The 20,615-nt window shown below is 41.9% G+C and overlaps 1 protein-coding gene across 2 annotated transcripts in view; it reads right to left on the bottom strand.

Annotated features, from left to right (window-relative positions):
- Positions 1 to 20,615, bottom strand: part of kif20ba (kinesin family member 20Ba) — a 93,810-nt gene that overhangs the window by 72,541 nt on the left and 654 nt on the right. The window contains exons 2-6 of one of the 2 annotated variants that reach the window (XM_070542643.1): positions 20,165 to 20,258; positions 11,998 to 12,087; positions 8,810 to 8,932; positions 8,543 to 8,681; positions 2,535 to 2,719 (exon numbers count right to left, since the gene is read on the bottom strand). In XM_070542643.1, coding sequence (XP_070398744.1) covers positions 2,535 to 2,719; positions 8,543 to 8,681; positions 8,810 to 8,932; positions 11,998 to 12,087; positions 20,165 to 20,254 — 627 coding nt within the window. In that variant the 5' untranslated portion in view covers positions 20,255 to 20,258. Of the gene's footprint in view, positions 1 to 2,534; positions 2,720 to 8,542; positions 8,682 to 8,809; positions 8,933 to 11,342; positions 11,936 to 11,997; positions 12,088 to 20,164; positions 20,259 to 20,615 lie in introns of those variants that run through there. The other variant, XM_070542644.1, reaches the window with a different exon arrangement.

Genomic DNA, 20,615 nt, shown 5'->3' with positions numbered 1-20,615 from the left:
GGTGTGTTGAAGCAGAGTTAAAGTCATAACATGCTGGAAATGAAATGAATAGCCCCGTTCTAGAAGGTTCTGGTTTGTGGATCTGAGGGCGCGGGTTGGAGCTCCGTCCCGCAGCGTTCCTCCGTGGGAATGGGGGGGGGTTTGCACACGTTCTGCTGCCGTTTCTCACCAGTATCAGCTGATGGAGGGCTCTAGTTTTGTTGCACCGTCCATGTCAGTGGACACAGTAGGGTCGGGGAGGGGGGCATGACGCTTAGCCTGGCGGGTGGCCAAGCAAAGCCTGGCGGGCCACCAGGCTTATTCAATTCAATTCAAATTCAAAGATACTTTATTAGTCCCAGAGGGAAATTAGAGAGCGCTGGGGAAAACCCTGCACTCTAGTAATTCAGACAGTTTATAAAACTCAGAAATCTTAAAGGAGCAGTTCAGCTGAATGTCATCTGCATATAGGTGATAAGAGACGTTGTGAAAAGAATCAATCATTTGTCCAAGAGGGTGTATGTACAGTCGAATTACGCCCGGAACACATCAGCTGCGAAGCACCGTGAGGTGGATCGCTCATGAAATTCGTGCACTGTCCGTTCCTCCTCTAATCACATCAGGCGAGAATTTCTGCTTTGAGACATTAAAATATGCCGATTTCCCTTTTACTTAAGAGGATTAACATGGACTCATGGCACTAGAAGCATCAATTCTGACATTATTAGATAAACCAGTGTTTGTTCATTTTCATCTCTCTAGTCTGTTTAGATACACAGAAACGATCACATTTATCAATTGCAGTGTTTTATTTAGAAAATTTTCATTATTTTGTTAAAGAGCAAATCATCCCCAAATCTGCTTTATTTTGGTGCTGATAATATATATAAATTTGTGTCTAATTGTGCTGTAGAAATTTGTAGTCAATAATTCAGCACTTTAGTGCATCTTAGTTAAAATTTAAATATTCTGCCTAAAACTGTCAGTGCTGTGCCATCATCAGGTAAAAACTCTGCACTGCACTTGAATTTAAATCTAGCACAACTATTGGCTAACATTATGACGTTAGCTGGTACCATATGACATCACAGTGACGTTGTGAGCCTGTGTATTTGTTAGCGGCTCCACTCTCACGGACTGCCAGGCAACAGAATTTGGGAGTGGAGTAAGACTATGGTAGGGGGTGGCTTGCTCTTTAAATTTACCGACCTGCCTCTTCTGTTTTGGTTTGATTTTCTGCCAGAATTGACGCAGCTAACGAAAAAATTTGAGCTTACGATCGTTACGATCACTTCAGTGTGAGCCTTTGTGGCGCTTCGCAGAGGATGTGACCGAGAGCATACGTTAGCAAGGGCACCGATTAGAAGCGCTCGTTGTTCCACGGCGCTTTGCAGAGCATTTTACCGCATTTTCGCACCTGGTGTGTTCCGGGCGTTAAGAGAAAACCCAAAACAGAGCCTTGGGGTACCCCAGAGAACAGATCATTAACTGTTTCCAATATTTTAGAGATAAAGGGTAATTTAGAAATAGTTCTGTAATTTTGAGGCTGAGAAAAATCCAAACTGTTTCATTTTTTTATGGATAGGTTCAACGACTGCATGTTTGAAAACAGGGGGAATACAGCCAGATTTTAGAGATAAATTAATAAAATCTACAATGCATGGGCCAATTTGGTTAAACATCGTAATGAACAAGGTGGTAGGAATAATGTCAAGCGTGCATGTGGTTGGTTTCATGTTATTCTAAAAGAGGCAAATGTCCTGAAGATGATGGTTGGATGGGAGAATAGCAAGTGGATGGGGGTGAAAAACTTGCCCTGATTTTTCTAATTTTGTTCTCAAAGAATGTTAGAAAGTTGTTAGATAGGCATATATATATATATATATATATATATATATATATATATATATATACATATACATATACATACACACACACATATACATATACACACATATACACGAGGGGCTTGAGGTGAAACAATCTAGTTTATGATGTCAAACAGAACTTTCTGGTTATTTTTGTTTGAAAAATCAGCTGAAACGTGCTGTAGTAAGTTCAAACACTCATAGACATGAACTCTAATGTGGAGCTACAAGCCGAATCATTATTGTGTAAGTTAAAGTCACCTAGAATTAAAACTTTTCTAGGTTAAGCATTGATGACAATAATTCCGCAAATTTACAGAGAAAATGGCCAGCTGGACCAGGAGGTTGCGACTATTTCATACTTGCCATTAGCTTGGACTAGAACTGAAGGAATTAAACAGTTTCTCTTAACAGAGGCCACTCAGGAAGCCATCTACAATGGATAAAATAGCAAGTATTTATAACTTTTACACACAAACACACATCAGAATGTCTGAAATATTGCTTTCCGTATGCTGGACTGTCTCAGGTGTTTTAAACTGATTATCAGAGTTGATCTAATCCTGTAGAAAAAGAGATGGTTTAATTATTCCTTCAAGCTGCTTATACAACCATTCTAATGGTGTTTATTGAGCCTGCAGGACAGCAGCTTCTCCACTCTGGTGAGTTATTGATTCAACAGGTTACCTCTTTAAACTGTCTCAGGAGACTTCTCTTGAACAGTGCCTCCTCTGCCTGCTGCTCCCAACTGAGTTTAGAGAACTCTCTGCAGCGGTGAGGTTTGATGCACATACCGGTGAAAATCTTCTCACCGATGCTACTAAAGATGACCCCGAGAGACCGGGGCAGAATTCCAGCATCACTATCTGGGCCTTCAAAGACAGAAACACAAGTTTCCTCTCAGTAAGTCATGTTTATAATTACTCTAAAAACATGTCGGTGTTCAAAGCGCAGCTAATGACTTTTGTGATGGCAAATATCTTATTTCTGGCTAAAGTTGAAGTGGTAACAGCCAGCTGTTTTTCATTCTTTGATGTTGTTGGGTAGAGAACCTCTCACACCAGAGGTGTTCTGTTGCTAAATATGAAAGTGTATGAATGGAGGACCTAGGGAAGTGTGGCGGTTTGGTGAGTCTGACAACTGGATGGTTCAATGTTTGTTTGAGAACTGAAATGTGTTACTGGTGAAGGTTTTAGACAAAAGAGAAACATTTCAGTAAGATTTTTGTTTTTCTATTCATCTCCACAATATACAGTACTCAGCATAAATAAGTACACCCCATTACATTTGTCAGAAAACCTTTAGTTTCCTTTCAGAATCAACATTTTCTATGAGGTTGCATACTACAAAATACTCCCACAAATGAGGGCCATTGATTGCAGACAAGATTTGGTTAATTTTCACACACACAAAAGTGATTTTCCTAACAAATCCATTCAAGCCGATGTTGTAAAAATGAGTACAACCCAATAATAAGCCCTTATTGCAAGACACAACGTGCCGGGAAATCAGCATAATGTTACCGCAATGGTGTGCCTTATAAACGAGTCGTGCCAGCATGGAGCTGCGTGAATTTTGCGGCTTTTGTTCCGCCTCACTTGGTAGTGGTATTGCAGCAATGGTCTGTCTTATAAACGGCTAATGTGCCATGACTCAACAGAGGGAGGTATCACAATGACGTGGGTAGTTGATGCCGAGCTACGGCCGGAAAATATTTTGAAAATGAAAGTAAACACGAGCAATAAGTTTCATATAAGAGACGGCAAACTGGAGCGCCGCAAGCTCCTTGAGCGTCTCTCTGTTAGAGCTGAAGCTTAGATCGTAAGAGACTGCTGGGGACAGACACCTTAAGAAGTGGCTTGTTAAAAAAAGTTTCAAGTCACTAGATCAGATCGAACCATCAGAACACATCTGTTTGCCAAAACCCAGATATGGGGGTCGGGGGGAGGATAATCGTGCAGGGAAGAAGCCCCCAGTGACAATAACAAGGGAGCAGTGGAGACAATTACATGAAAAACAAATCCATCAGGCACGGTGGAGAAGACACGCAACTTCAATTAACAGTCAAAATGGGACAGCGGCGCTCGCAGTGGGAGAGCGAACCGGTGCGCTGTCAACAGTCCAGCTGAAATCAGCTCATCACAGCCCCAAGTACAGAGTCAGGTAAGGATGCTGAAGAAATGTTCCACAAATAAAAGTGCGATAAAAGTGCAAGGGGAGGACCAAGATGTGGCAAGACAAATCCCCTCCCCTGATGCGCCTCTGCGCAGCACCATGGAAGGAGATTCCTATGGTGGAATGAGTTTTCAGCTTCTCCAGGGGCTCCAGCCCCTAGGAAAATAAGCAAGCAAAATGATCTCGCACAGCCAATATGAGAGGCACTGGGTCAACAGCAAATGTCTGAGGGGACAGTCCCTGTATGCACAAACAGACTGGGAGCATCACAGCTCTGACCCCGGTTTCATACTGGATGCATCAGCGGCGCAAAATGGCAGCAGAATTGTTTACTCGCAAACTTTAAAGCAATCCTTACTGGGAGACTTGGCAGCAGCACGGCTTCCTCGCTGTGCTCTTCGCTGGACTAGCGAGATCACGCGATCCCTCAAGACTTCAGATCACGGTCTGTTTATGCAATAATAATAAATTTGATTTGTAAGCGCCGTTAGACCCTCAAGGTCACTGAACAGGAAGCATGAACATAAGTACCAATTAAATTCAAGTTTATATAGCGCCAAATCACAACAAGTCGTCTCAAGGCACTTCACACAGGTGTCTCCCTCACGCACTAAACACACTACAGTTTAAAAACAATGCAAACAAATCAATTAGAGAAAAAAGCAATACACAGCAGCAACTGACTGAGCAACACATAAAATGAATAAGAGCAGGTTAAAAAGTAAGGGCAGATATAACAATAAATTAAAAGAAAAAAAAGAGCAAGTAAAATATGCACACCTGAATAAATGAGCTTTAAATAGCGATTTGAAAGTTTGGATAGATGAAGCTCTACGAATACCCAGAGGAAGTTTGTTCTAAAGCCGCGGTGCAGCAGACCCAAATGACCCATGTCCCATGGTGGAGAGAAGGGTGCACGGAATGGTGAGGAGACAGTCTGAGGAAGATCGAAGAGTGCGAGACAGTGTGTAAACGTAGAGATGAGCAAGATATGGGGGGGCTAGGTTATTCAGGGCTCTGAATGTTAGCAAAAGGATTTTGAACTCAATATGGAAGTGGATTGGAAGCCAGTGCAGCTGCTCAAGAACAGGTGCAATATGGTGTGAAGATGGTGTTCTTGAGATGATACAGGCTGCTGAGTTCTGAACCAGTTGTAATTTGTAGAGTACACTTTGTGGCAAGCCGGAGAGTAGAACGATACAGTAATAAAAACTGGAAGTGACATGGGGTCTCATTTATCAAACATTGCGTATAATCCTTACTAAAACCATACTTAAGCTCAGCAAAAAAACGTACTTGCGCCAAGCAGGTTTGTAATCTATCAAACATGGAGTATGCACAGCTGCGCACAATTTCCGCTTCGTAAATCGGAGAATAACGAGAATGTTACTCAGCTGCATTTTAGTCACATCCCGCCCTCACCACGCCCACTTACTGCCATAAATGGTCAATGCAAAGTGCCTTGTGGATCTCATGCAAATACATAAGCCGGCTGTTGCAGCGCTCCGCCAATGACATGTTGACCGTAGATCAAGGCAGATCAAGGAAGCGCAATTTCACAGAAGCAGAAATTGAAGTACATGTGGGTGAGGTGGAGAAATGAAAGGAAGTACTTTTGCAAAACAAATAGAAGAAAATCCACGGAGTGACAGATCGTTGCTGAAGCCGTCAATGTTGTGAATTCTTCAGAGATCTGTGGTGATACAAAAAAAAAAAAGGTCCAATCGGGATTAAATCCCCAGACTCCCAGGTGAGAATCACACGCGCTAACCAGTCAGCCAAATGGAGCATGATCAATCGGGTCACAGTGACAGGACACACACGGTCACAGACGAATGACATTGTGTCTCAATCTGTCCCCCTGCTGATATTCTGCATTCCGTGTTCTGCGCTTCAGGCTGTGTGTGTGTGTGTGTGCATGTGGGGGAGGGTCTTGTTCTGTGTGAACATGAAGAGGTACAAGTGATAATGCTGCAGGATTTCATAATTTGATCCTTCTTAGCAGCAGCACTGCAGGTGCTCTCCATGTCCAACATGTGCGTAAGCCAGGTCCTTAATCAACTTAAAGTTGCACACATTTTTCCGCTAAGTTTTCTTACATCCCAAAGTTTGTGTGGAAAGTTGCTTACGCAGTTTTCCAACCCCGTTTTGTGTGTAAGCAAGCTTGATAAATGAGGCCCCTGCTCTTTAACTAAAATTACAGTGTCAGTGGGTGTAAGGGAGGCACAAAAAAGAATAATACGTAGATGAAAGTGGGCGGAGCGGGTGATATTGTTTATATGAGCTGAGGAGAGGTTGCTATCCAGAATGACACTCAAACTCTTGACCTGTGATGAAGGGAGAACAGGTAAGTAGTCAATTGAATTAGAAAATTTGGGTTTTACAGATTGAGGATTTTGATTTGGTTTTTTCCGTGAAGTTGGAGAAGGTTGTGAGAGAACCAAAAAGAGGAAATCATGTTGTTATCGCCATTTGATGTCATATGATTTTGTTCCTCTCCACCGTCAGGATTAAAGCCATGAAAAAAAAAACACTGCTGCACTTCTGGAACGATGCTGTGAGAAAATAAACCGTTGGGTCACACGTAAGCCAGGTGTGGAAACTTGAACTGCCCGAGTGCCATTGGCGGTAAATTTTCTTGTCGGGCGGTAAATAATTGATGACTTACCGCCCAGGTGGCGCCAAAGCTTTGTTTGTCATTTACACACCGGCATTCACCTCCCCCTGTGTCCGCGCATCTGGGATACATTGTGGCCGCGCCCTGTAGCAAGCTGCCATTTGCGATTCCACTGAGCACAGAACTGCACATGTTGACATGACTAGAGGCGAGTTCACTATAAAACATGGGGTGGAACCACATTAAAAATACCCAAACACTCACGAAGATTGCAGCTCCACAGGGATGGGATTTCATGATGATACCTTCTACGACAAGATTTAAAACTGGTGAGAAGCCAGACAGTCCAAAACGGTATGAAACAGAGAGGCGTGTACATAGGTGGAATGATTCCTGGAGAAAGACTTGAACTGCTCCAGAGATCATCGACGAAGAGCCAGAGGAAGACTTCAGGTGTGTGGGTCAGACCCGCTTGCTCAAAAATGAGGAGCAAGAAGTATGAGACGAGCTTGAGACAAACTTTGAGGTGGAGTAATATCTGGAACCAAAGACTAAGAGAAACCACTAGTCCACCACTAGCCAAATAATCAGCCTGAAACACTATGGTGCCAGAGACTGACACTTTGTCGATTGGAAATGTGAACATAATAAAAGTTTATTATGTTTAAAACGGTGGTTCAGTTGTGATTTTTACTTGTTTTAGCAGATGACCTGCTAAAACAAGTGCGGGACCTGTAGATTCTCAACGGGGCCAGTAACTTTTCAGAGTTACCGGCCCCGCTGGCTGGTTGGTGGTGTAGTTAATTTCTACCTTTGTAAGCTTCAAATATATGAAACTGCATTGCTGTAGTATTTTTATTTAGATGCAACTTGAAATTGTCGTGTTGCTGCTGGTTTTAAACAGTCCATAGACAATAATGGATTATTTGAAGCAGTGATGTTTCACGCTTCTGATTTCAGTGTGAAACCGGGGTGAGGTGTGCACTGGACAGAGTAGGTGAGAACAGCTTACTCATCAGAATTATGAGGAAGGGGAAAAGCCCTTCCAGTGATAGTCCAGGATTTGAAAGAGTTAGTGATGTTCTTAGGGATTAAAGCAGGGTTAGGACATAACATGGCAGAGCCGCCGTTATCCCAAATCTTAAGGCATGATGGTGCCACAGAGGACAGCCAGGTCCCTCACGCTCTTAACTCTCTTTACTCCACCACCTTCCTTACCCATGGTGTCCTGCAAGGCTCTGTGCAGGGGCCTCTATTCTTTCTCCTCTATCTGCTTCCTCTTCAGGAACACAGTGTGACTAGCTTAGCGACTTTGTTGCTATTTCGAACAGCTTTTCAGACCCCCTTCTTGACTTTTTAAATCCTAAAAGTACCTAGTGAAGAATCTACAAACATTTCTGGTAACCCATAGCTACTTTCTGTCTGGTCAACTGTGGTAGAAATTTTCTGCAGGTTAGCAAAACACTCAGCCTACGCTCTGGACCGTCCTTCCGGACATTAGGACAGGGAACAATGTTGTGATGTGTCAGTGCCTGATTGTCGTGAGACCGAGAGAGGGTGTGTGGGTGCGTGAGGATTATTTGCTCTTGTAGTGTGAAGCATGAAGAGAAAGTGGGAGACAAATAAAGGGTTCACACCCCTTTTTTACTGGAGTGGGACCCACCCAGTAGGCGAGCACATTAAAAAGGTTCTTCAGTGAGTGGCTAACTGAGAAATGGGGTACCCAATCTGCTCGTAAAGGAGCAAGCCTATACAGAGTAGAACTGTCAGAACATCTTCTTCCAGTATTGCGGCCTAGCTGCCATCTGTGCTTCATTCCTCAGGAGGATCTACGCTGGCCTGTAAACCTGCTCACAAATATCAGAAGAAAGGCTGCAGTTATTAATAAGCAATAGTTTCATACCAAGGAAAGTGAATGTTTTCCCAGAGTTTGTGACTCCATAAGTAAAAACCAGAGAGCGTCCTCCATCAAGAACATCTTTCACCAAGTCTCTCACTGTTCCATCAAACAGCTCCTTCTGGGAGGTCTGTGGACCGTGCACCTTTGTGCAGCAAGAAGAGAAACAATTATTAGAAAAGAAACATGAGCATTTTTACCAATCCTGATCCTGTGACATCGTTTCCACAAAAATCAGCTGACTGGAGTTTGGATCAGTGGGTAAACACTAACCGAGGAGAACTGGAAGCGCTGTCCTGTCTGTGGGAGGAACTTTTCAGAGCTGAGTCTGGCCAGAGCAGACAGATTGGGAGGTTTTAGGAGAACCGTATCAGGTGGTTCGATGGTGACACAGTCCTGTTAAAAAAAAAAAAATACAATAAAATAATCTGTGTCTGTTTTATTATCATTTGGTATTTTCTCAGCAGTTGGGGGTACATTCTTTAAAGCTGGGATACGTAATGAATAAAGTAACTTTAATTCATAATTTATACTTGCCTTAAGTCCCTCCCACGGCCTCTACAGCAAAACTAATTATTTATGTAAGCCTAGAGCATTGGCCAATAGATTTGCATAGCCACAAGAGAAAGCGGTCAAAAAATAGGAATGAGCCACAGTTCCCAACATGCACTACAGGGTGACAGAGCTAAGCACACCGACCAAGCTCTAATGCAAACTGCACCTACGCTAAATTAAGGTCAGTCTGCCTATAAACTTAAAGCTAACTGTTAAAGAGGAGGGAGGGGAACAAAAAAGGATCTATCTGTTGTGTGTTGGAGCTAATAAGTGGTTAGCATAGCGTTCAACCTTATGCTACATCAGACTTTTGCATTAGCTCGATTCGTTATTTTCCCTTTTTATTATCCTTACATAGCATTGCTAGAGCCAATGATTGACTGATTGATTGATTGATTGATTGTAGCCAGGGTTTCCCTTACATAGGCGTAGCCGTGGCGGCCCGCCACGGCTGAAATCCAACCGCCACGCCTACAAGATCCCAAGTTTTTTTTTTTGCGCTGTTTCCCGAAGAAGCAGCGGGAACTACTATGTTGTCGCTTGTGATCACAGCCGGCGGCAGCAAGGAGGAGCAGGCAGGGCAAGGTGAAGTTACAGCATAAGTTACTGAGTTTAAATTAGAAAGGTAACAGTGGATATAATGCTTTTTGGTTTACATGTTTCAATAGCGTTAAGATAAATGAGTGTGGACGATCTTGACAGGGTTTCCTCCAGTACTTATTAGGCCAGGTTTTCCTCCCCCCACCAAGCTAAGCATCACTTTTTCATGTAAAATTTAGTTTTTCATGTCAGACTTTAACCGCATCTAATACTGTATTACGGCGTGAGCGCAACAGCAACAACTTAAGATCGATGTGTGAGAAGCCTGAGAGGTCGGGTGTTTTCATCTGAACCCTTAAAACCTCCAGCAGGCTACGCTGCACTATTGATGTGTTAGCGCGCGACGCTAACAACTTGGCAACGTGACATGTCTCGGAGAAAGCGTAAAAACACGTTGGATGCTTCTTCTGAAGCAGGAAAATAACACTTCTTCTTAAGCAGAACAGGACGTCGCCTCGGCTCATTCACGGCCGAGCTGGTGTCGATAACATTGACCTAGCACAGCCACTGGGTCGTTGGAGCTGCCCCGTGACTGCCTGATGGAAAACCAGCGGGTTTCATGAGACCCGTAAAGTTTCTTGTTTTTGCTGGGACCCCCTGTATTTTACCGCTCCCTCCTGCAGTCTTCCCCTATTAAAATTTAAAATGATTCTGTAAATGCCGTGTATCAATAGAAAAAATCTCTGCCTCTGCCAGCTGCAGTAAATGTAGTTTCCAAATAATAAATAAGAGGTGCATTCATCTGTGTATCTACTTCGATCCGCATTAGTGATGTTTTCAGCACCAGAACAGTGAAGCAAAGAAAGATTCCTGAGTTTGTTAGTAATTTTATTTATTAGGTGCATCTAACCTGTTCTATTTTTCTCTGAATTGAGATCAAATCAGTGCTTCTATGGGTTGTCTCCACTCTGCACTACAAATTTTTACTTTATTTAGAGACGTGTTTGCCAAGTGTCAGGGGAGATGGGAGGATTTGGTTAAATGATTTTGACCATTTTTTAGACCTGATAATTTAATTTAAGGTTAATTTTCGTTGGATGAAAAGTAGAACATTTTGAATGAATTTTGAACTTTTTTTTGGAAGAATAAACCATTTATAAAATTTGCGAGAAATCAAGTCTAAAAGTGCGTGCTTAAAGGAAATCACCCGTTCTCACCAACGGCCTTTAGTTGGAAATCCTTTTTGGAAGTTTAAAGGCCGTGACAAACGGCTTTTAAATGTATTCAATTAAAAATGCACAGTTTTCCGCGGCAGGCTGGCTGCACGTTTTCCGAAGCCGTCTGATAGCTTTTCCTCACTAAAATGTCAGCTCTGTGAGAGACGCACTCATTCTGACACGTTAGCTTGTTTGAACTAATGTGTGCCATCAGAAACATTCAAACCATTTTTAAAAGAGAAGTTGAGCTTTCAAGTCAACTAAAATGCGCACTCGAGCTGATGAAGCATAAACCAAGCTTTAGAAATCAGCCTGAACCTGCTGATGTGGGAGGAGTCTCTCTCTCCCTTAAGCTTTAACTCAACTACTCAGCTACTACTACAACTACTAAGTTTACTCACCTACATTCTCTCTCTGTCCCGGGCTCACCTACGGTGCCTTTATTATCGGCTCTAGCAGCGTTGTGTGTGGGAACATAAAACAGGGAAAATAACCTGAACATGCAGCTCTGTCAGCTGTGGAGTTGGGTTTGGCTCTGGACGGTACACCCCACCCCCCTCCTCCGCGCTGGCTTTTGCCGCCGCCATAACACAGGGGGAAGACCCCGGATGTAAAAAAAAAAAAACAGAGGTTACACAACTGACCCTGGATCAGTCAAAGCCGCTAAAACTGCAGCTTTGACGGTCACGTCATCATTCTGTTTGAAATCGCAATTTCAGTCCAAAAACAGTAGATCGTTCAGCCCTAGTGGGAAGGAAGATTCACATCATGGATGTACATCCAACAAATCTTCAAACAGCAACTGAAAACTCACTCGCTGGCTTTTGCGTGACCTTCGTCACCACTCTTTCCTTATTCTGCTCCTTCTACTTGTTTGGCTTTTCCAAATACACTGAATTCCCTCTTTTCTATTTTCTCTCTTTTTCCTTACATTCTTATTTTTAAATCACACTTTTTTTAGTTGTCATTTTTATACTTTTGTTTTTCCTTGTGATTTTTATCCTGAGAGGCATTATATAAAAAAACGTTTTTCTTCTCTCCTTGATGACATCGCGGCCCTCTAAAGACCAGAAAGGTGTATTTTAAAGCAGCTTTCGTTGTAAATAAGAACTGATCAAAAATAATTCTGGTTAATTTCTTGAGTTTTACCTGCGACTCCCCGCTGGTCTGCTCTGCTGAGGTGAAAGGTCTGACTCTGAGGAAAACCTTTAGGTGTTCTCTTTCATCCATGTAGGACTGCTGCAGAACAGAAACCATATATATAATTCAGAAAAAGGAGATAGGACCTTCATTATATGTGTGTGTGTGCGCGCACATGTGTGTGTATGCGTGTGTGTGTGTGTGTGTACGCACGCCCATGAAACGGATCATTTATAAGTGAAGAGAACCAAATGAAGGAGAACACTAATTAGAACAAAAAATGAATAAACAGATTTATTTTAAATCCATCCTGACACCCATCAGTTATAAAGCTGCAATAAAGCTGTCAACATTTCCTAAAAGATCATATATTTGACACAAAGAGCGAGACACATTCCACTACTAAATCTTCTGAAATTCGGGTTATCATTTTTTTATAGTTACTTATCTCTGGGAACATTCAATCCTACCCACGGCCAGTCTCTAGTTCTCCAGTTAACAACCCATCCCCGTCTACTGTCACCTCTCTACCTCCTGGTATACAGACAATATAAATGTTGTGATACGATTATAGTCTGAGAAATAATCACAATTACCACGATTATTTTACATGAACTGACTTCACATCTGTATTAATATAAATATAAATAACACACATACTCTGGACATTATTGATTAAAGGCATGATTACATTCTATAAAGGTTTTGAACCCCTAAAATATGTGTTGTTCCTTTTCAGAGATTTTGCTTCGGAAAATTCTATCTACCGGTACTACTGATTTGCAATGTTGATGTTTTACCTCCACAAATAACACAAGCCTGGAGCAGTTCTGCTGTTTGGTGGAGTTGCTAATGCCAATAGTTGGCTTCTACTAGTCAAGACTTTAGCTGTTTTTACAGGACCATAGTGTTTGCAAACCGGGATTTGCCGCGGCTCCCTGGGGAGAATAAAGGTTGTTTACAAGATCAGACCATGGCGGAAATGTGGCGCAATCATGTCAATTTTATAAAAGATTAGGTGATGGCGACATAAAGGGGGTATGGGGGCAGTCTCTGTGCTGCCGCAGACTTCCAATTATCTTGGACATAACTTGCTTTTTATTGCGATTGAAGCCGTGATTGTTACGTTTTTTTTTTAAACAAGCAGCTCCTAAATGTGTCTGTCCCCATCAGTCCCTGTGCGGTCTCTGGTGATCTGAGCTTCAGCTCTAAAAGAGAGGCTCATGGAGCGCTGCGGCGCTCCAGTTTGCCATCTCAGCTGATTTTGTTCAAAAAGCAAACCTTATTGCCTGTGTTTACTTTCATTTTCAATCAATTTGCCAGCCGGAGCTCAGCAATAACTCCCCACGTCATCATGACATCTGCCTGTTGTGCCAGGGTGCATACGACAGACCATTACAGCAATATTGCTACCAAGCGAGGCGGAACGAATGCCGACAAATTGGTGCAATGCCATGCCAGCATGACATGTTTATAGACATACCATTGTGGTAATATTACGCCGATTTGCCGGCATGGTGTGTCTTAAAAACGAGGCTTGTCTCTAATGTTTCCTGGATGCTAAACAGCCTTCTCCGATGTGAGTCCAGATGGGTGAGTCCATGAATGTTGAGTGACAGTGTGATGTAGATCTGTCAGGATTTTCTAATCCTAGAGTTTCACCGTCTACTTTCTATCAGCACCTAATGCAGGAGGAAGGTGGAGGAGACTATTTTCATGTTCAGCCTGTATGAAAAACCCAGTAATTTATCAGAAATAATCACTAAAACATGTTTTTTCAGTGTTCCACACCTTTAATTATAGATGCCTAAAAGCCTTTTTTTGAGTTTCTGTAAAAGGACGGTTGACTCCTTCACTGCCAGCCGTTTCCTGATCACTAAAGGCCTTCGCTGCTTTCGTTTCTTGACATTTTTACTGTTTTTTTAAGAGTGACAGAACGTTGCGCGTTAGGATGATGTCGAAGCCAAAACAACGAAGAGACTCACCTCTTACATCAGGAAGAATCCGCGTGTTTCGAGCGTTATCCATTCTTTTATAATCCGTTGTCGAATTGTGATCGGCAGACGCTTTTCCGGTTCGCGCCTCACTTTTTTTTTTACAGCAGCGGCCCAAAACGATCTCCTAGCACATGGATTTTCTGCTTCCTGATCATGTGACGTGTGACGATGAAGATCGACTTCAGAGCTGAAATGTTTGTTCTCACGGTGCGGGGGCTCATTCCGATGCCCACACAATAAAAAAATATGCAAATGACAACTTAAGTCGTCATTGGTAGTGAATGAGTTAACAGGTGATCGGGATGGTCACACCTTAACAAATTAAGATGCTAAATTCCTACTAGTGCAGTTGTTAATATGAATATTCAGAATCAGAATGGTTTTATTGCTTATGAGCAAGGAAATAGCTGTGGTACTTGGTGCAAGAACAAAATAAATGATAAGCAAAATTAGAATAAATAAATAAACACAATGAAATGATAATATACAAACTCAACAATTAGAGAAGCAGCTACTTTAAACAAGTCAGTGTAGGTCCTGGTCAGTTCAGGTGCAAACAACACTAGGGCCATGTGACTGGAACAAAGCAGCTGGAGTGGGCAGGTCTAGGATTGTCGTTCACGAGTCCGACCGCAGAGGGAAAGAAACTGTTTTTGTGGCGGAGCCTCCTGCCAGATGGGAGCAAGTCGAGGAGACTGTGTCCAGGGTGACACGGGTCTGCTGTGATATATTACTTAGAGATGAGTAATATTACTTATAACTTAAATGTAATTACTACTTGTTCATATCTTTTTTTTATTTAATCAGTAAGAATATTATTTGGACAAGGATAAATTATATTATTGCTATGTAGAACACGAATTACAGAGAGGTGTTTTTGATTAAATATTAAAATGGCTTGTCAGGAGAAACGTAGAACACCACAATATGAACTGTTGTTCACTGGATTGTTCAAAAATTACTGTTAAATCTGTTGTCACTAATGTAATCTGACTCAGTTGGAGATAATCTGTGTGTGAGAATCTCAGATGATATATTAGGAATGTCGCAACTTTTTTTTCTGCCAGCTCTGCAGATGGACGAGACATTGTTCTGAATTTCTCTTTTAGCAGCTTTGGGAGTGTAAAATATTCCCTCACAGGAGACTTGAAGCACTTCCTAGGTGGAAACTGAACAGTCCTGGTGGTTGTCTAAATCTTGTTTAAACCTCTTCCAGTTTGTGCAGTCTCAGACTAGATTTACCAATAAGTCCTTCAAAAATGGAACATTAAAGGTTCTATGTGGAAGTTGTATAAAAATAAGCTTCGACAAACTAGAACTGCTTATTTCTCAGCGTTAATTGAGGAGAATAAGAATAATCCTAAATTTCTTTTCAGTACAGCTGCCAAACTTACACAGAATCATAGCTCTGAGCCATCTATTCCCTTAGCCCTCAGCAGTAATGACTTCATGGGATTTTTCACAAGTAAAATTAATTCTATAAGAAACAAAATCTTTAGCATCCTCCCTAATGTGATTTCTTCTTCCTCAGTAAGTGCGGCAGCATCAGAGGTGACTGTAGAACCTCATCTGTGCTTGAACCGTTTTGATCCAGTTGAGCTTTCAGAGTTATCAAAAATATTAGCTTCATCTAAACCTTCCACTTGCATTTTAGATCCAATCCCAACCAAATTATTTAAAGATGCATTTCCTTTGGTTACTGCCCCCATTCTAAGTATAATCAATCTATCCTTAGTAAATGGATATGTACCACAGGATTTTAAGGTTGCTGTAATCAAACCTTCACTTAAGAAGCCTTCTCTGGATCCAGATGACCCAATGAATTATAGACCAATATCTAACCTTCCATTTTTATCCAAAGTCCTGGAGAAAATAGAGGCAATCCAAGTATGTCAGCATTTAAACACTAATGCTCTGTTTGAGGAATTTCAGTCTGGTTTTAGAGAGTATCACAGCACTAAAACTGCGTTAGTGAGAGTTACAAATGATATTCTCATGGCCTCAGATAAGAATCTTGTGTCTGTTCTAGTCTTGTTAGATCTCAGTGCTGCTTTTGACACAGTTGATCACAATGTTCTTTTAGAAAGACTTGAACATGTTGTAGGGATCAAAGGAACAGTGCTAGGCTGGTTTAAATCTTACCTGTCTGATAGATTTCCTTTTGTAAATGTACATGACAAATCGTCTTCATACTCCAGGGTTACTTGTGGAGTACCACAGGGTTCAGTGCTTGGACCAATTATTTTTACTATGTACTGTATGTGCTCCCAATTGGTAAAATCATTAGACAGCATGGGATAAACTTCCACTGTTATGCTGACGATACTCAGCTATATTTATCCATTAACCCTGATGAACCTAATCGGTTGGGTAGATTACAGGCTTGTCTTGAGGACATAAAAATTGGATGACTCTAAACTTTTTGCTTTTAAATCAAGACAAGACGGAAGTTCTCATCTTTGGACCAGAAATCCAGGAAAGGAAATTGCTTAGCCAATCGCCTGACCTGAATGGCATTACATTAATCTCAGAGAACAAAGTAAGGAACCTTGGTGTTATCTTTGACCAGGACATGTCATTCAAATCCCAGGTTAAACAGGTTTGTAGGATTTCCTTTTTCCACCTTCGGAATATTGCTAAGATTAGAAGCATCCTTTCCAGGAGTGATGCTGGAAAAACTAGTTCATGCATTTATTACATCAAGACTGGATTACTGTAATTCATTACTCTCAGGAAGTCCACAGAATGTAGTTAAAAGTCTTCAGCTTGTCCAAAATGCTGCAGCTAGAGTTCTGATGAGAATTAAAAAAAAGAGATCATATCTCTCCTGTCTTAGCTTCCCTACATTGAATACCTGTTAAATTCAGAATAGATTTTAAGATCCTTCTTCTCACATATAAAGCTCTTAATAATCAAGCTCCATCATACATCAGTGATCTGATTGTTCCATACGTTCCTAACAGAGCACTTCGCTCCCAGACTGCAGGTTTACTGGTGGTTCCCAGAATATCTGAAATTAGGATGGGAGGCAGATCTTTTAGTTATCAGGCTTCTCTCCTGTGGAACCAGCTCCCAGCCTTAGTCCGTGAGGCAGACACCTTGTCTACTTTTAAGACGAGGCTCAAAACATTTTTATTTGATAGGGCCTATGGTTAAAATCTGATGTTAGCCTAAATCTGGACAAGTGGGGGAGTAGAGGGAGGTGGAGTGTACAGTTGGTAAAGACGGCTCTCCCTTGCCCTGCCTCCAACATGCCTCCATCTAAATAGGATAGATTATCCAGAGTTATCTCTGTAGTTATGCTGCTATAGGCTTAGACTGCTGGAGGACACACTGACCACTTTTCACACTCTACTACTTTCTTCTACAATTTGCTCTTTAACTGTATTATTTCCTGCTATTTAAGCTATTAACTTTATTTTTTCTCTTAAGTGTTTTTCTCCCCAGAGGAAGCTACGGTGATGTTCTGCTGAGCTGTGGTGGCCTCATGGAGGGGGCCATCGTCTAACTCACTGCTGCTAACCACTTAAACTTTCTCCCTCTCCTGATAATAACTTTTTATTTCCTTGACGTTGGATGTGTTACTGCTAGTTTACCCATTGAACAATAGATTCACTAGGATAAATACAATAAAGTTTATATCTCGCCAAGTAGAATATTTACTAAGCAATCACGGTGTAACCATGGACACATTGCTTGGTGTGTGTGTGTGTCTGCTCTGTCTTCTCGATCCCCAGTGAGTTGTGGTGGATGGCTGCTTATACTGAGCCAGGATCCTCTGGCGGTTTCCTCCTGTTAAAAGGGAGTTTTCCTGTCCACAGTCGCTATATGCTTGCTTAGTATGAGGATTGCTGTAAAGTCACTGACACCAGTTAGTTGACTAAGGACCTGGCTTACACACATTTTGGACATGGAGAGCACCTGCAGTGCTGCTGCTGAGAAGGATAAAATTATGAATTCCAGCAGCATTATCACTTGTACCGCTTCGTGTTCACACAGAACAAGAGAAAAGGGACCTGGACAAAAGCCATATGTTATCAAAGTTGTGTAAAACAAAACTGCAATATTTTAGAAACACAACATAAGAAACCACGCTAATCGTTTTCACCCGGAGGAGAAAAAGCTAGCTGCGGCTGCGGCCACCAACCAGAGAACTATTGATCAGACGTTGTTAAAATTTTCATCAAACTCGGAAAAGGCGAACAGAAATACAAAGTCCATAGCAAGATTTATCGCGAAAGATTTGCATCTGTACTCAGTTGTGGAGAACCAGGGTTTTCGCTCTTTGTTTCATGCTTTGGAGCCACAACACAACATACTTTCTCGAAGGTATTTTACTGACTCAGCCATCCCCAAACTGCACACCGAGACCAAAACCAATGTCCTTGAATCACTGCAGAAAGCAGATAGGATTGCTCTAACATGTGACACGTGGACTTCTGTTGCTACAGAATCTTACATCACTGTAACTGCACATTATATTACAAATGAGTGGCAGCTAGCATCTTGTGTGCTTCAAACAAGAGTTGTTAATGAGAGCCACATGGGTGCAAATATGGCTGAGCTGTTAAAGATTGTGGCAGAAGAGTGGCTGACAACCAAGAAGGATTTAGTTTTAGTCACTGACAACACTTCTAACATGGCTGCTGCTGCTGAACTGATTTCCACACGTGAAAGGCTACGCTCACACACTAAACCTGGCTTCCCAACGAGCACTAAGCTGCCCACCTTGGCGAAACGTCTTGGGAGGGTGCGGCATGTTACGTTTTTCCACCAGAGCACCACTGCAAAGCATCAGCTTGAAGAAAAGCAGAAGTTACTTGAGCTGCCAAAACATATACGAATAACTGATGTCAGCACCAGGTAGAATAGTGCCTATGAGATGCTGAACAGATTTCTAGAGCAACAGTCGGCAGTCTGTGCAGCCCAGGTGAGGAAGGGTGAGTCTGACATCTGTACTGTCAGTGAAGCAGGCATCTCCAATGCACAGAACATCATCAAGGCCTTAAATGAAAGATACAACTACTCTCCTGTCAGAAGAAAGTAGCCCCACAGTCTGTCTGATTGCTCCTTCGCAAGCCCAACACAACCAGAATGCAAAGAACAGCATGGGAGACTCATCAGTGGATCGGGTGATAAAGCAAGCCATCCGTGGGGATCTGAGCAAGAGATACACAAGTGAACAAGAGAGAAACCTTCTTCTTGTGGTCTCTGCACTTTGACCCAAGACTCAAGGGCCTACCTTTCCTTTCTGAGGAGGAGCGAGCTGAGATGTATGGAAGATTGATTGCTGAGGCTACATCCTTAGAAGTAAGTTATCATTCATTAATTTTAATTTAAACATAACAAGGGGCTTAACTAATTATTTATATGGTTTATCTTGTTACTCTCATTTTATGTATTTACAGCAAGAGACGAGACTGAGAAAAGACCAGAATGAGCACACTGGATTGAAAGAAAACAGCCCCACCATCGAGGAGGAGGAGGTGGAGCAGCAGCAACGCCCTCTGCTGGAGGATCTACTGGGCAAACCTACACTGATGCTAAAGTCCAGAAGCAGCCTACATCTGCCTGTGCTACAGTTGAGGAGGAAGTGACCAAGTACTGTGGTTCTTCATCGCTCCCTCTTTCTGGGGGCCCTCTAAGTTGGTGTAAAATGTTTCCTCTGATATCGAAGGTGGCAAAGAGATACATGTGCATTCCAGGCACTAGTGATTCTGCGGAGCGAGTCTTCTTCACAGCAGGAGATATTGTTACTGTACAGCGCACTTGCATCTTAACATGTTGACCATGCTCTTGCATAAAAACATGTCCCTCAGTACTTAAGCACACTTGCACAGCCAGACATTTGTGTTTGATTGTGGCTTGTTTTTGTCAGTTTTAATTAAGAGCTGGTTATGTTCTCAGCACTTTAAACAATTTGTTAATTTTATTCTCAATGTTTTGTTTAAATCTAAACTGTAAATGTTAGATAAAAGTAGTAAAATGAACCACTGATTGTGCAAATGTTAATGATGCTGAGAGAAATAAAGCAACGGAGGAAAAATGCAAATCATCTATCGTAAAATCAGATTTAGAAGGCATAAATCAGAATAAGGGTGGTGGAAATATCTGGATCACTTTCATAGTGAGTAGAGAGGAGGTATGAGCAGTCAGGGAGGATATGCGTCTGGTCTTACCTGTGGGTCAGGTAATGAACTCAAGTCCAATGAGAGGTCACTCTTCACATCTTCAACCTGCCCTCGTTTGTTGTTCAGACACGGGTCCATCTTCCTATTTAAAAAAAAACACGTAAATAATACATTGCTATTAAATTATAACTAAAGAGGAAAGCTCAACGGCTATAAGCGGTACAATCAAACGACAACTTCCATAGACCAAAAAGTATAAATTCTCTTTTATCTGCTAATTTAATCCTAAAATGTTTAGTTTGTCATTAAAAAACAAGTGTGCCGCTGTGTTGTTTTGTCAGCATGACTCAGCTTTAGGCTTGCGCAGCATCATAACGCTCAAATTCAGAACGTAAAGTGTGTTTGTACTTGAAAACGACGGCAGTTAAGCACCAGGCTAAGTTAGCATTTAGCTGGTGTTTTCACCTGCCAGCAGACCCACCTGTCAACAACTCAATTT

The sequence above is a fragment of the Nothobranchius furzeri genome, chromosome 12 (assembly GCF_043380555.1).
Source record: "Nothobranchius furzeri strain GRZ-AD chromosome 12, NfurGRZ-RIMD1, whole genome shotgun sequence".
Classification (NCBI taxonomy): Eukaryota; Metazoa; Chordata; class Actinopteri; order Cyprinodontiformes; family Nothobranchiidae; genus Nothobranchius; species Nothobranchius furzeri.
This window is presented reverse-complemented; position numbering and strand designations above follow the sequence as displayed.